General features: G+C 47.1%; 1 protein-coding gene across 1 annotated transcript in view; it reads left to right on the top strand.

Moving 5' to 3' along the window:
• The first annotated feature begins 7,208 nt into the window (after nucleotides 1-7,208).
• EHD3 (EH domain containing 3) overlaps nucleotides 7,209-13,148 on the top strand; it is a 28,377-nt gene continuing 22,437 nt past the window's right edge. The window contains exon 1 of the mRNA XM_009989882.2: nucleotides 7,209-7,465. Coding sequence (XP_009988184.2) covers nucleotides 7,239-7,465 — 227 coding nt within the window. The 5' untranslated portion in view covers nucleotides 7,209-7,238. The remainder of the gene's footprint in view (nucleotides 7,466-13,148) is intronic.

The raw sequence follows: 13,148 nt of genomic DNA, 5'->3' as shown, positions 1-13,148 counted from the left end.
ACACAGAGCCCTCGTTTGTTATAAAACCACTCTACAACTGATCCACAAGGCTTGATCCTCAAGGGCAACCACGAGAAAATCTTCAAAATATAACCCTGGAAACAAAAATTCAATTTTCTATTGTCCAGTAGACATTTCAGACCTGAAAAAGGATTTAAGTGCCTAACAATCTGCCTACTTTTTCTCCAGATGAAAAATACTGTCTCTCCATCCAAACTTTGCCTTTTTACAGTCATTGACCTTCATGGCTACAACAACATGAGCAACAGACAGAAAGACAGATTTAAGGAAAAACAAGAGGAAGAAAACAGCCTGGAGACTGGCTGCACTTTATAGAGACAGACAAAACATGTACAAAGAAGAATTTCTCATTTTGCCGCTCCTCAGGAGAAGAAGTGGTGAACAATTGACATACTTTGAGCTACACTGAAACGTAAATACTTGAGACTCGATTTTGGGTGTGCAAAGCATCCACAATGCCTGATAAAATCATTGTAACCCCTCACCAGTTCTCACCTCAGTCTAGCACTTCTTTGAAAAATAATTAAACTTCACAGATAGGCCTTGAAACCCAGAGACAGTATAAAAAAACCCCCAATGCTTTCAAAAATGGAGGTTTAAATCACCAGGATATGTAGCCTTATTTTCAAGAAACCGAGCCAGCAACTCCAATTGTTAACAGTGTGTGTTGAGAGTCAATGATGCAGCTACTTCACATGTTTTGAAAACCTCCCAACTGAACCCACCTGTAGGTGTATTGTTTTAAACTCTTTTCCAAAATATCTGGAAATCTTCAAACAAAAGACGCAATGAAGCACTTGTGTGTCATGAACAGTCACTGCTTAGATAGCTACAAGGTGTTCCACTTCATGTTTTAACCTTCTGCCTGCCTGGCCACAGTTCTGTGTACGAGCAGGCATCAGATACAGTTTTATACAACTAGCCAAAGTATCCCTGGAAATCACTTGTACTCCACTCAGCAATGTTACTGAGCCAGGCTGAATCAGTGTCCCACCGTGTCCTCCGGCACGGGTGGAGCAGAGTCTGTGCACATCTCTTCCAGCAATTATAATTTCTAAGGGAAAGCAGCCAAGCGTAGCAGACAGAGGTTAAAAGCTTTAGATGGAAGCTGTGAACCAGTAGGTTGGCTGGATTTGGTTCTCTATCCTTTGTACGTTCCCCTAGTTAGTATGTTTGCCACCTGATGTAAGTCCTTCCACCACATTTGGCATCCTGCGATCTCCCCTGATCTTTCTCAACATCTTACATGCCATGAAGTGGCCTCATCCCTAAGCCTTGATATGAGAATCTGAAGAATCCACAGAAAATCCTTCACTTTTAATAAAAGTAATCGGACCATGAAAGAACTCTCTGAGAGCCTCTTACTCTCTCTACGAGAGGACTTATCCCAGGCAACACAGGAGCAGTGGGCAATTTGAGGGCTAAACCTGGAGCTGACAGAGCTCAGCCTAGCTCTGATTTAACAAAGACAATCTGTATCTGGGCTGAGGAGACACTCCTGATTATGTGGAATAGAGCAAATGTTTGCATGCAAAATAATTAATTTTAGTGTGAGCAGAACAAATGACGCAGGGCCGTTTTTCACAACCATTCTTGTAATACAGCAGAACATTAGCTACAGAAATTAGCAGTCAGTAGTCAACATGGAAATGCGATTGTATGAGGCTTTCTTAATCTTTATTAGTCTCTAAACACAGTATGAAAATAGCATTTGCAGGTACAACCCCAAGTCTTTGATGAAACATAGTAGTGTATTTCAGAAATAAAAACTCAAAGCTGACTCCCACTCTTCCTGTGGGCTTTTTAGCAAATAGAAATACCCTGAAAAGAAGCACTGAACTGTGTTTTCTCAAAAAATGAATGAACGTACAGACAGGTGGAGGACTTTGCCCTGAATTTCCTCTGCGTAGATTATTGACTCAAAAGTTGATGAACACCTTCTGGTGCTGAGATTTTCAAGGCCGAGCAGTGAACCTGCCCCAGAGCCTCCCACTGATGTTAACAAAAAGTCTGTAGAAAAAATTCCTGGATGGCTTTCAGAACTTCAAACAATATCTCTCAGAGCAAAGATTCATTCCGGCTGAGAATTTAAAATACATATTCTTTGCTGTGTAAATTGCATAAGCAACATTGAAACCAGTAGAAATAAGAAAATCTCATTTACTCGAGATCTGTCCTTTAGCACTTAAGGTTACAAAATCCTACTCATAAACATCTTAATTAGAGTTTCTAACTGCTCACAACTCCTATTACAGTCAAATGAAACTTTTGATTTCTGCAGAATACTTTCTGATCAAGTATCAGTTAAACCGCCCTTACACTGAGAGAATAAGGGTGCACAAAATCTGGGTTAGCTAAAACACCAGCCCGTGTTCCCAATCAGTTGGCAAGCAGAAGCTCTGGAGCTGTGACATGCAGGGCAGCTGACGCAGCTCATCTAGTTGCTTTACATCACACTCATTCTTCTCATGTTTGCTGCTATGAACCTTTTGCCTTTCCTTTCAACACTTCCAGAGAAAAGCAGCAGCTGCTGCATTCAGCACAGCCAGCAGCGTCGTGTAACTAATACACCCATTGGATCCTAGAGGACAGCTTCATCTCAGCACCGTGCCTCCAAGAGTGGTGACAGAGTTTTATGCCTTTCAAACCCCTAGAAAATCCTACCTCTGTGCTGGCCACAGATGCCTGCTGAATGCCAGAACCGAATCCCTCTTTACAGTACTTGGCGTTTGATGTCTTACCTTCTCCAGGTGTGTCCTCACAGCAAAGGATGATTGTTCCACTGGCAGTGATGCCTGCTGCTTATAAGTAGTATATATGTTATCTCTACCTATATGTGTGTCTGTATGCATGCGTGCGTGCGTGTATATATAAGTTTTGCCTACGTAACCCTGAGAGCTAGTCCTCACCTATCAAGCACTGTGATAAAAGCAGGAGGTGGGGAAAAAAAAACATATTGAGTAATGCCAGAACATTTCTGAAAAGCCCAATGTAAAATATTCCACAGAAGACATGAAAGAACAGGTCAGCCCATCATGCAGTTGCTGTTTGACTCACCCATCGCTTCAGTGGACAGCAGCTTCCTTGTTTAGTTAGCTACTTGATTATTCAAAGCACAAAACTCTGCGTCTCTCCATATATCATGACGAGGTAGAACAGGAAGATGCGTTCAACTGTGTCTTAATACATTTTAACCGGATTTCTGCTTTCAGGTAAGAAGAAGTTCAGAGAGGAAATACCCTCAAAACCCCCACATTTTCTCAGAACAGATGGGGCCATGACAGTCTCTCCACTTTGTCAATCACTAAATCAGAACAATTTCTAAAAAGACCATTTACACAAGATTGAGGGAAGTATACGTCTTATGATAGAGCCAGTTAAAACCATCTAGGAGTTATAGGAGAAATCTCCAAGCTTCTGCATTACAAGGATGGCGAAGGGCTCAGAGGATTTTCCTTTCCGGCACTATTACAGACATCGCATGGGTTAGGTCCCCCTTGTACAACACAACATGCTTACTTTGCCATACAAGTTTAAGGAATGAACTCTCTGCATGCACTCACTCTGTATACATTATCCAACCTGATGTTCTCCATTTCTGGTGGCACTTCTGGGTACCAGCACAGTGTTCTGCCCCAGACAATGAGGGGTAAGAGCAGCAGGGCAAGGGCAGGGAAAAGGACAGCATGAACACATCAAGCCATCTGAGACAATGGTAGGAGAAACCTAATGGGAAATATTTCAGGTGAATATGGAGGAGCAGTGAGGGCAGGAGAAGAAAGCAGAGTTGTAAAAGCAAAGCAATGTGTGAGGAAAGGGACAGACTATGCTAGAGATTATTTTATTCTTAGGCTGCATGGCAACAGCAGGAGGTCAAGAAGCTTGATCTAGCTGAACCGGAGGAAACTCTCCCATTTATCAAATTAGTGTATTTGTTTTAATTTTGGGGGCCTACTGCACCTTCCGCTCCCCTCATCACTTTCCTACAAACCTGGCTATTCCCTGTTGAACCCATCACCACCTGAACTTCTGACACTGTCTATTTGGGTTTCTGACTTGGTAATGAACAAACAGTGACAGTAACTGCACTGGCAGGAAGTTAATTTTACTGAACTACACTGCTCCCACAAGCTTCTTCGAACTGTCAAAGTGTTACGGTACTGACTGAGTCACCGCCTCTTCTCAAATGTGGTGACTTGCTAATGTCCCCATCCTCAAATGATCTTTTGTAGGAAGTAAACCTGTCCAACCTAAGGCAGCAGATAAGCAAACACACACGTCATCATGACTTGATTTCACGTGAAACGAGTTTCAGTTATACAACGTTATGTTTCACCTATAAACATCAGGTTGCATTTTGAATGCAAATACTATGTGACTTAGTCCAGCCCCATTCACTTCCAGAAAAGTGGAAGTTAATCTTCTCCGTCAAAGTCTCTCTCTCTCCAGGGCAAGGCAAGCATCCAGCTAAGTGACTGCCAGCCATGTTACCAACAGCAGGGACGTGACTGAAAAACTACGGATCTAAAAGTTTAATCCATCATGGCTTGAGAGAAAAAGACAAATTCTGTACTAGAGGGCGGTAGCAGATCCCCACCAGTATCAGATATGGGTATGTCCTGAGCACTGCAGTACAGGAGTTTCTGTGCAGGGCAATCCAGAGAGAGCTCTTGCATTTGAAGAGCTCAGAAACTTTCAAGAAAAACAGCCCTTCTTCCAGCAGTGACATTTTAAATCATCATTTGGGGGAAAGAAAAAAAAATTGGTTTTGTTCTTTTTCTGCTTCCAAATTTAAAAAATGTAATTTTTTTTTTTTAAAAATGCCTAAAGATTGCATTGTGAGACCAGTCTGTCCAACAGAAAACCATCCATTAAAACATCCCTGTTTAAGAAATGAAAAGGAATAAACAATGAAAATAGATTAAAATTTTCATTTGAGATTCTGGCAAAAAGAAAAACCTAATTATATTCTAAACTTCCTTTACTAATTTTACTTCCCTTTGTTTTTGACAAGCTCTATACTTCAAGATAAGGAGAGTCCTTGAGAGAGTCTGCCTTCCAGAGAAAAATGACTAATAAAACAGTGAAAAATAAATAACACTGTGCAATGTTTGTGAGTCACCTAAAGAAACTCTATAAAAACTGTGAAGTTTGGATAGGATCTGCCTCAGTGATAAAGAATCCAAAGGAAAGAGACTCTCTTCAAAAATTGTGAGGATACATTTTTTTACCCATTTGGCCATCGGGTATACATATTTATGATTAACACAACTTAATGATTAATGTATACTCTTGTCTTGTAAATGTGGGACAAGCGTGCCTCCGCCATACCTGTAGCAGTCAGGTCCTGCAGTCTGAACAGCAGAAACCTTGCTTTCCTTCCCCATTGATTGCATTCAGGAAGGGCATCAAGGTGGCCTGGGGAGATTTACAATCAAAGGCTTCCCGGCCTGACCTTTACTCAGCTCTGAGGATAACGCAAGCAATCACCAAAGACACTCCATATATAGCTGTAGAAATATCAGAGCAGCATCGAAGAAGTGCAGCCCTTAAATGGCAGAACTATCTAGAAGATGAAAGCGATTTTTTTTCCTACAAAATGAGGAATTCTTGCCAAAACGTGTTGATTTCTATGGGGCCCTTCGTTTTCAGGAGTTTTCACTGGAGAGGAGTCATTGAATTCTTAAAGCCAAAAGTCTCTATTTATAAAACTAAAGAAAGGAGGGGAATTAGTCTTAAAGAGGTTTTGAAACATTAATTCCATTTTCAGACTAGCTTTAGGCATTGGCAGCAAACAGAGAAGCCTGACCTTCAGAAAATACAGTCAGCTTGCTATTTTTTTCCAGAAAAAGAAAACTGGTCCCTGGAGTCATCGTTCGCACCTCACGAGTCAGGCCGTGCCGCAGAGCGTACAAGTGCATGGGATCACACAACCGGGACAGCCAGGAAAACGGTTGCTCCTGCCACCAGATTCATAGACAGGGACGTGAATTGTTGTCCAGGCACACGGGGCCACACGCATGTGGGGGTGTCCCCCCCCCCAGCCCTGGTGAAAAACAACTGCTTTTACCGTGTCCGCCAGGCCCGGGCTCCTCCCGCCTGCCAACTGCTGGGAAAGGGCAGGAGCCTGCCACACAGTGGGACTGCGTCCAAAGCTGCCTCTTGCCACATTTCCCAGACCCGCTGGATCAACCCAAGTGAAAAAGCCGTTTGGAGATGTTTTAGGAAGAATTCCCTGCTCTGCCCCAGCTGCTCAGCAGTGATGAGGAGAGCCTGGCAGGGGGGCACTGTGGCTGACGGCCGGCTCTGGGGACGTGCTGAGCCACCGGCTGCTGCTGGAAAACCCACACAGGCTTTGGCCTGAGCGCTGCAGCCTTCGGCCAGCAGCTGTCCTGTCAGCAATAATTCCTGGAGGAACAAAGGAGTGGAGAGAGCAGCTCATTTGCCCGTCTCATCTGCTTAAATGATGAACTCTTCTGGGCACAGCCAGCCTAGTCCCTGTGAGCCCCCGAGAAGCGAGGGGCAGCAGCAGCGTAGCTGAGCCATTGGCTTGAGGAAGGGCTGGGGGACTCAGCTAGGGGTGGCAGCGTTCAGAAACAGCCGACGCCCTGTCAGATTTCCACAAGCGGGGGTTTACCTTGGGGAGAATTAAAATGGCGGCCGGGCTGCAAATCCCCGCAGCGGCCCCCAGGGGGCGCTGTGCCCCGCCGCGCCCCGCCTCAACATGGCGCCGCCCGGCGTGGCTTCACCCGCCGGGGAGAACGGGCGGCGCCTGCCAGGAGCCGTCGACTTCCGGCTGCCGGCCCACTTCCTGAAGGGCCGGCCTTAAACGCCGCCCGCCGCGCTCGCAGGCTGCCGGCGCCGCCGTCACCGCCCGCCCCTCCCGCTCTGCCTCCGCGGCATGCCCACGCCGGCAGGCGGCGGCGTGAAGGGAGGCGGTGTCCAGCGGCGCCGCTCAGCCGAAGCGAAGCGGCTTTTTTAGCCTCCCGCGGGGACCGTTTTCTGACTGAGACCGCCGGTGCGGGTCGCGTAACGGAAGGCGCCCCTCGCGGGTGGGCGCCGCACGGGAGCGAGGCCTGCCAGGCCGCCCCCCGGGCTCCGCCGCCCGGCCTGAGAGGGCATGCGGGGATAGCCCGCGCCGGCAGCCAGCAGAGCCTCCCCTGCCCGCCGCCCCGGCCTCGCTGGTCGCTGCGGAGCTGGCTTCAGGCGGCCCCAAGATGTTCAGCTGGCTGGGCACCGACGACCGCCGGAGGAAGGACCCCGAGGTGTTTCAGACAGTCAGCGAGGGCCTGAAAAAGCTCTACAAAACCAAGCTGCTCCCCCTGGAAGAACACTACAAGTTCCACGAGTTCCACTCGCCGGCCCTGGAGGATGCTGACTTCGACAATAAGCCCATGGTTCTCCTTGTGGGGCAGTACTCCACAGGGAAGACCACCTTCATCAGGTAAAGCCTGGCCGCCTACCTCCCTCCGTCCCGGGTGTGCCCATACCCTCGACGCCCGTGGGCCATGGTGGGGCAGAAGGGGTTTCTGCTACCTATGCTATGCTGGGATCTTTCTTTTTTTTCTGCCCCTCCGCATCCTTGGTGCTCATCAACAGCTTTCCATTGAAAAGCTACCTCCACCTAAACTCTGAGAGCGTTCCTTCCTAAGGACAGAGTGGGTGCGATGTCCCATGAAACACCGACGTGGCAAAAAGTAGGGCAGGGCATTAGTATGGAGACCTGAGTCACTCAGGGGCTTTCTAGTCCGTTCAAAGTGCAAAAGCTGCGGGAAGCCTCGCACAGGGTATCCCCGTGACTGCTCGGGTCGGTGTAGCCCCTCTAATAGCCATTCTTTTCAACTTGATGTAGCTTTTGGGTGGTGGGGCAACCTATGGCCTAGGGAACCTTAAAGTGCGTGCTTGGGTTTGTAATGGTCTGTGTCTCACGCCTGTGTCTGCGCTTCTCTGCACTGTGCCCAGAGGCGATGTTCAGAGCCTAGTTTGAGAAGCATGTGTGCTCGGAGGGGTGTGTGCACAAGAGAGACCTGCCCATCTTCAGGGCTCCAAAAGTAAGCCCTGTTTAACTGTGACCTGCTCTGCTGAAATGCTGGGAGCAGCAAGTTTGCTCCTAACTATAAAGAAAGGGCAGCTGCCAGCAGCAGGTTTGATGGGACACTGTCAAAGAGAGGGTTAAACTTTTCTAGCTGGACTTGGTTGCAGGGATCCCTGTTCAACCTCACTGCTAGTTCAACTAGCAGCAGCCTTTCTCTTGGGATCATAGCTGAAGCTGTGCTGTCTGTTTCCTATGTGATTCATAAGCTTAGTGTTAAATTCCAGCCTTTTTCTGGTGTGGCTGTGTTGAAATCTGTGGAATTACCCCAGTGTAAATCTGGATGTGAGCCACGAGCAGCCAGCCCTTTGTTCTACCAGTATTTCTTGGTGGAGGAGGGAGCTGTGGAGAGTAGAGAGAGGTGACTCAAATTGTCTGTACCTCTTAAGGAGTGACCTTGAGAAATGCAGGAGGTGTGGTTTTTTTTTCTATGCTGTAATATTCCTGCCACTTAATGCCCAAGCCAGGAGCCAAGAACAGAATGCACTTCTGCTACCTTGTCATACACCTGGCAAACAAAGTTTAAGAGGTAAAAAGGCTTTTTTGAGCAGGTCAGGTAGATGGTTAAGGGGCATGAATGACCCTAAGAAGCATTTGGCACATGATTGGAAAGGGACTTTCTCCTCTGAAAATTAGAGAGGCTAGATTGGATAGCATAGCTGTCTGGTTTCACCCCAGATCTTTGTTCTGTGATGTGGTACCAAACCTATTTGAAAGGCTTTTTCTGCCCTCTGGGTGCCCCCTGATGCTCGGAGGAGAACTTTCCCTGAACATGAAGAGGTTGCTGAATATCCATTCCTGAGGCTGCTGACTGCGTAACTAGAGCATCTCTTCCTAATGCTTCTGTCTGGATCGCCAGCATCAGCTTTTCCCTGCAGTCTCACCTGCATGCTGTTGTAGATGAGACTTCCTGCCTTTGCCCCTCTCTGTTCAGTGAAGTCCTCTTTCTGTAAGCCTGAGCTCCTTTTGGAAGAAGTTTGGGTGCCTAAAGCATGTTCTAGGCAAAAGGAGAAGATTGAGTCTTCGCTTCTGTGAGACAGCAGCAACCCCTTTGCTCTGTGATCTAATCCTGTCTTTAACTACGGCATTTCATTCATGCCTATGTCCTCTTCTCCCAGCCTCTCTGTGCACAGGGCTGGGAGGAACCTATCCAGAGACTATGGTCAAGCAGAAACAACCAGGAGTGCAAAAGGCACCTGAGGCAGCCCTCCATGAAGGCAGAGTTTTCTCTACATAAAATAGCATGTAACAATGTGAAAGCTGAGAACTCTTGGAGAGTCTGGGGCCTCTTATCGTAGGAGGAATGTGAGGGTCTGGTACTCCAGTATGTTCCCAACCAAAGGCAGGAAATGCTAGAAAACTGAGTGTTGCTCAAGGTAGGCTTCCAGTGTGAGCTCACAGGCACTGGTCATTAGAGTGCTGGGATAAGCACCAGATTATCATCCAGAGTTATTGTGGGAAGGCCAGTGGGAGCTAAAACTGAGACCAGGGAGGAGTTAAAGGAGACTGGGGGAGGAAGTGGGAGAGGAAACAACCATTATGTCTTGGCTTTAGAGTGAAGCAAGAAACAGCTTCTGGACATCTCTCACATAATCTTGTCAGGATGGAGGATAATTAGTGTTATCCCCATGTATCTACTTCACTCTTACATTGCATCCTCCTTGTACTGCCATGCAATTTAGGAGATGACTTAATGCCACTAAACACTCCTGTGGAATGAACTCAGTCCCAGTTCACCTGGATCCCAGTACCCCATTAAAAAGGACAAAGGACCTTAATTGTCTACCTGAGGTGGGTTTATCTGCCAACATCCATCTTGTTCTTGGGCGATCTGAGGTGAAACAAGGAAGAAATGCAAGGCTCTGAAGCACCTAAGCTGCAGCATCTTGCAGTGAGGCTGCTCTCTTGTCAGGAGCAGGTGGCAGAAAGAAGGCAGTCAAGGTCAGCAGTGAGAAACATTCCTAGAGGCTGAGGCAGGGAGGAGGGAGGTGAATTGTGTGGGTCAAAGCCAGTGAAGTGAGATCAGAGCACTGGCATGCTTTCAGTGCAACCAGGCTGATCTCTCCCCCTGCTTTCAGGAACCCAGAGAACTGAGCCTTATTTTGCTATGGGAAAGATGTAGCGTCACTTAACTGCAGCTTTTCCATTCCTGCTTCCTGCTGTAGCTTCTCTTCTGGCTCACTCCCATTTTCCTCCTCAGCATACATTTGGCTGAGGGTTTTCTGTGGGGCCAGGGTCTGAAAGGCTGTGATGGCGAGGGCAAGGCAACACCTCTACCTGGGAGTATCAGACAGCGACAGCAGGATGTCACTGGAGCCTGCCTCTGCAACGTTATTGCCTTTTATGTTTCCTGTAAGAGGGTGGGGAGTGCGGGACAGAACATTACTCTACTAATTAACTTAGATTCCGTGGTCTCTTCTAAAAATAATCCTGGCTTCTGTCCAGCCATCCTGCTAATAAAATAAACAAGCCTGCCGGAGCCCTACTAACTGTCAACATGGCTTGCTTTTCTGGTGTAGCCACCCCTTCCTCCTACAGCTAATCATTTGCACATCCTGGCCTCTCCAGACTGTTTGTCACAGTCTATGCGCAGAGCTCTGCTGTGACCTCCCTGTGTGGCCCTGAACCTTTCATCTCTGCCTGCACCAGGCAGTTGTCACAGTTTCCTCCTGCTCTGCCCTTCTTCCCTTTCCCACTCTGCATCACCTCTGCTGCCACACACACAGCATCCTGCATGGCTCCTGCATGACTCATCACGAGCAGACGGCCCCTTCCCCCACATCCTGTGGCACTCCTGCCCCGAGAGCCTGGGATCTCCTCCCCTGGCTCCTACGCTGCTCCAAACCCACCTGGGAAAGGGTACCCCAAGCCATTCTGGCACCAATGGAGCTTTCCTGCCCTTGTCCCTCCTCAAAAGGAGCAGGAACAGGTCTGAAATGGGGCAAACAGCATGATGCTCCCAGCCATGTACCAACTCCAGACACTTCTCCAAAAAGCAGTTGGGCCACAAAAACATTCACATGCACTCTGCAGGCTTTTTCAGCCTGGCTGAAGGTTCCTCCCCCAGGCCCTTGAAGGTGTTGAGCAGCTCAGAGTAAGGCAGGCTGCAGTGGCAGGGGAAATTGCTCACCGTTGGTCAGTGTCCTCCACAGCTATCGTTTGCTCTTCTCTCCCAGAAATCCCTACAAATGTGACAATTGCATGGATTCTCTAGTTTGCTTGTGTTAGCAGAGGCAGCCTGTGTCACTGCCTAGCTGAAGTGCCTTCCTCCCATCAGACAAGTGTCAATAAATCCCCTTGTGTTTGTCCTGTGTACAATGAGATTCTTGTGCTGCAGACACCCTGCTGCACAAATGTACCCGAATCTCCCAGGGAAGCCTTCCTTAAAATAGATGCCACAATACTAGGCGGTGCAAGTTTTCATCTCTCTGATTTCATCACACCACTTGTTGCACATTAAGTCAATTAACATTCTCTTGTAGCTACTTCTATATGAGAGTGCTTTTGTTGTTTTGTTTTGTTATTTTGTTGTTAAGTCTTATAAAAGAAATAAATGTATAAATGCTTTGAAACATTAGGTGAGTAGAGCTGTGATAAAATTCTTTTGATCAGCCTGGCTGGAGGAGGAGTGTTGCTATTACATGCAGGACTTTTGCTTAGGCTTCTTGGAGGCTTTGTCTATAAATGACAAACATACCCCCCAGGCTTTTTTTCCTCCTGTTGCTCAAAAGCTATCATATTACATGTGCATCTCAAACCCATAAAAAAACAAGGATGTTATTGTTATGGCGAGGCTGTGACCTGGCATTGAACGTAAGAGGTGTTTCTCGAAAGAGCTTCACCTGTGGCATTTGACAATTGTTACTGCTACCTGTTTCTTTTCTCTCTAGTGTTTGCAAGGGGAGAACTCAAGGATTTCTTTCTGTGGATCCAGTGAATTCCCATCTGTATATCACTCTTAAAAACACTCTCTCAGATCAAAAGCAAAGTACAAAGTGGGAGCTGAGGAAAGCCAATAGCAGTGACTAGCACCGTGGTGATGTCTATCAGGGGCTAACATTTTTGCATTGCCATCCAGGAGCTCTTAGCTTAGTTTCCTGAGTTTGGCCAAGTGGCTTCTAACCTAGCAAATGGTTGTTTCAGTGTAAAGAGCTTCCCAGGGAATGGAGCCAAGAACATTCATATGATAGGCTACAGAGCCCTTGGTGGGAAAGAAATAGCTCCTCCTTGTTCTCAGCTGCTTCAAGCTAAAGAGAAGTTACTGTAGCTGCCAGGAAGGTGTATTCTGATCACCAACCAGGGAGGTGCCATACACCAGCAGTGTTCTGATTCTGTTAAGCAATGACCCACTTCTGCAGGAAAAGTTTGAGGATCCCTGCATATGTTAGGGGTACCTAACCTGTAGGTAGGATATACCACCTTAGTGCAGGAGGTCAGAGGGCTGTTCCCTTCCCTTCCTGGATTGTTTCCATTTTTGAGGAATGGCTAAACAGCTGCTGCTTAATCTCAGAGTTGCATCCATTAAGAGAAGTCACTTCCAGTAACAGTCTGATGAGCACAGGACTTGGAAATGACTTTGAAAGATGTAAGAAAATACATGATAAAATGCCAATAAGGGAGGGTGGTCAGCTTTCAAGAGAATTCTGTATAGCATTGCTGGAATTCTTGCTGCAGGCATTCTCCTCATTAATGTGTACCAAGCCAGATAAGTAGCAGTGATTTGCAGTATATCCTGGCCATGTCCTTGCTTTTTTTACCTTTAGATCCAGTTGGTTTGGCCTTGCCCATTGGGAACTGAAGATGTGTTTGCTGACGTGATGTCAGTAAATAGCCCTGCTGAACAAGCACAATCTTTTTGTTGTTCCTAAAGCACTAGAAGGTGATTACCTCTGTTAAAACAAGGGTGAAAGCAAGAACCCCCCAAAAGTTATCATAAGCCTTCATGCTGGTGGTCCTGTAGCCCCTCACATAGGAACTTACGCTTTCTGGTAAGACTCACTGGAGTGAACCAATGCTGGTTGTTAAATGCATTAGT

The sequence above is a fragment of the Tauraco erythrolophus genome, chromosome 2 (genome assembly GCF_009769465.1).
Source record: "Tauraco erythrolophus isolate bTauEry1 chromosome 2, bTauEry1.pri, whole genome shotgun sequence".
Classification (NCBI taxonomy): domain Eukaryota; kingdom Metazoa; phylum Chordata; class Aves; order Musophagiformes; family Musophagidae; genus Tauraco; species Tauraco erythrolophus.
Note: the sequence above shows the minus strand (reverse complement) of the source record. Positions and strands in the feature narration are given on the sequence as shown.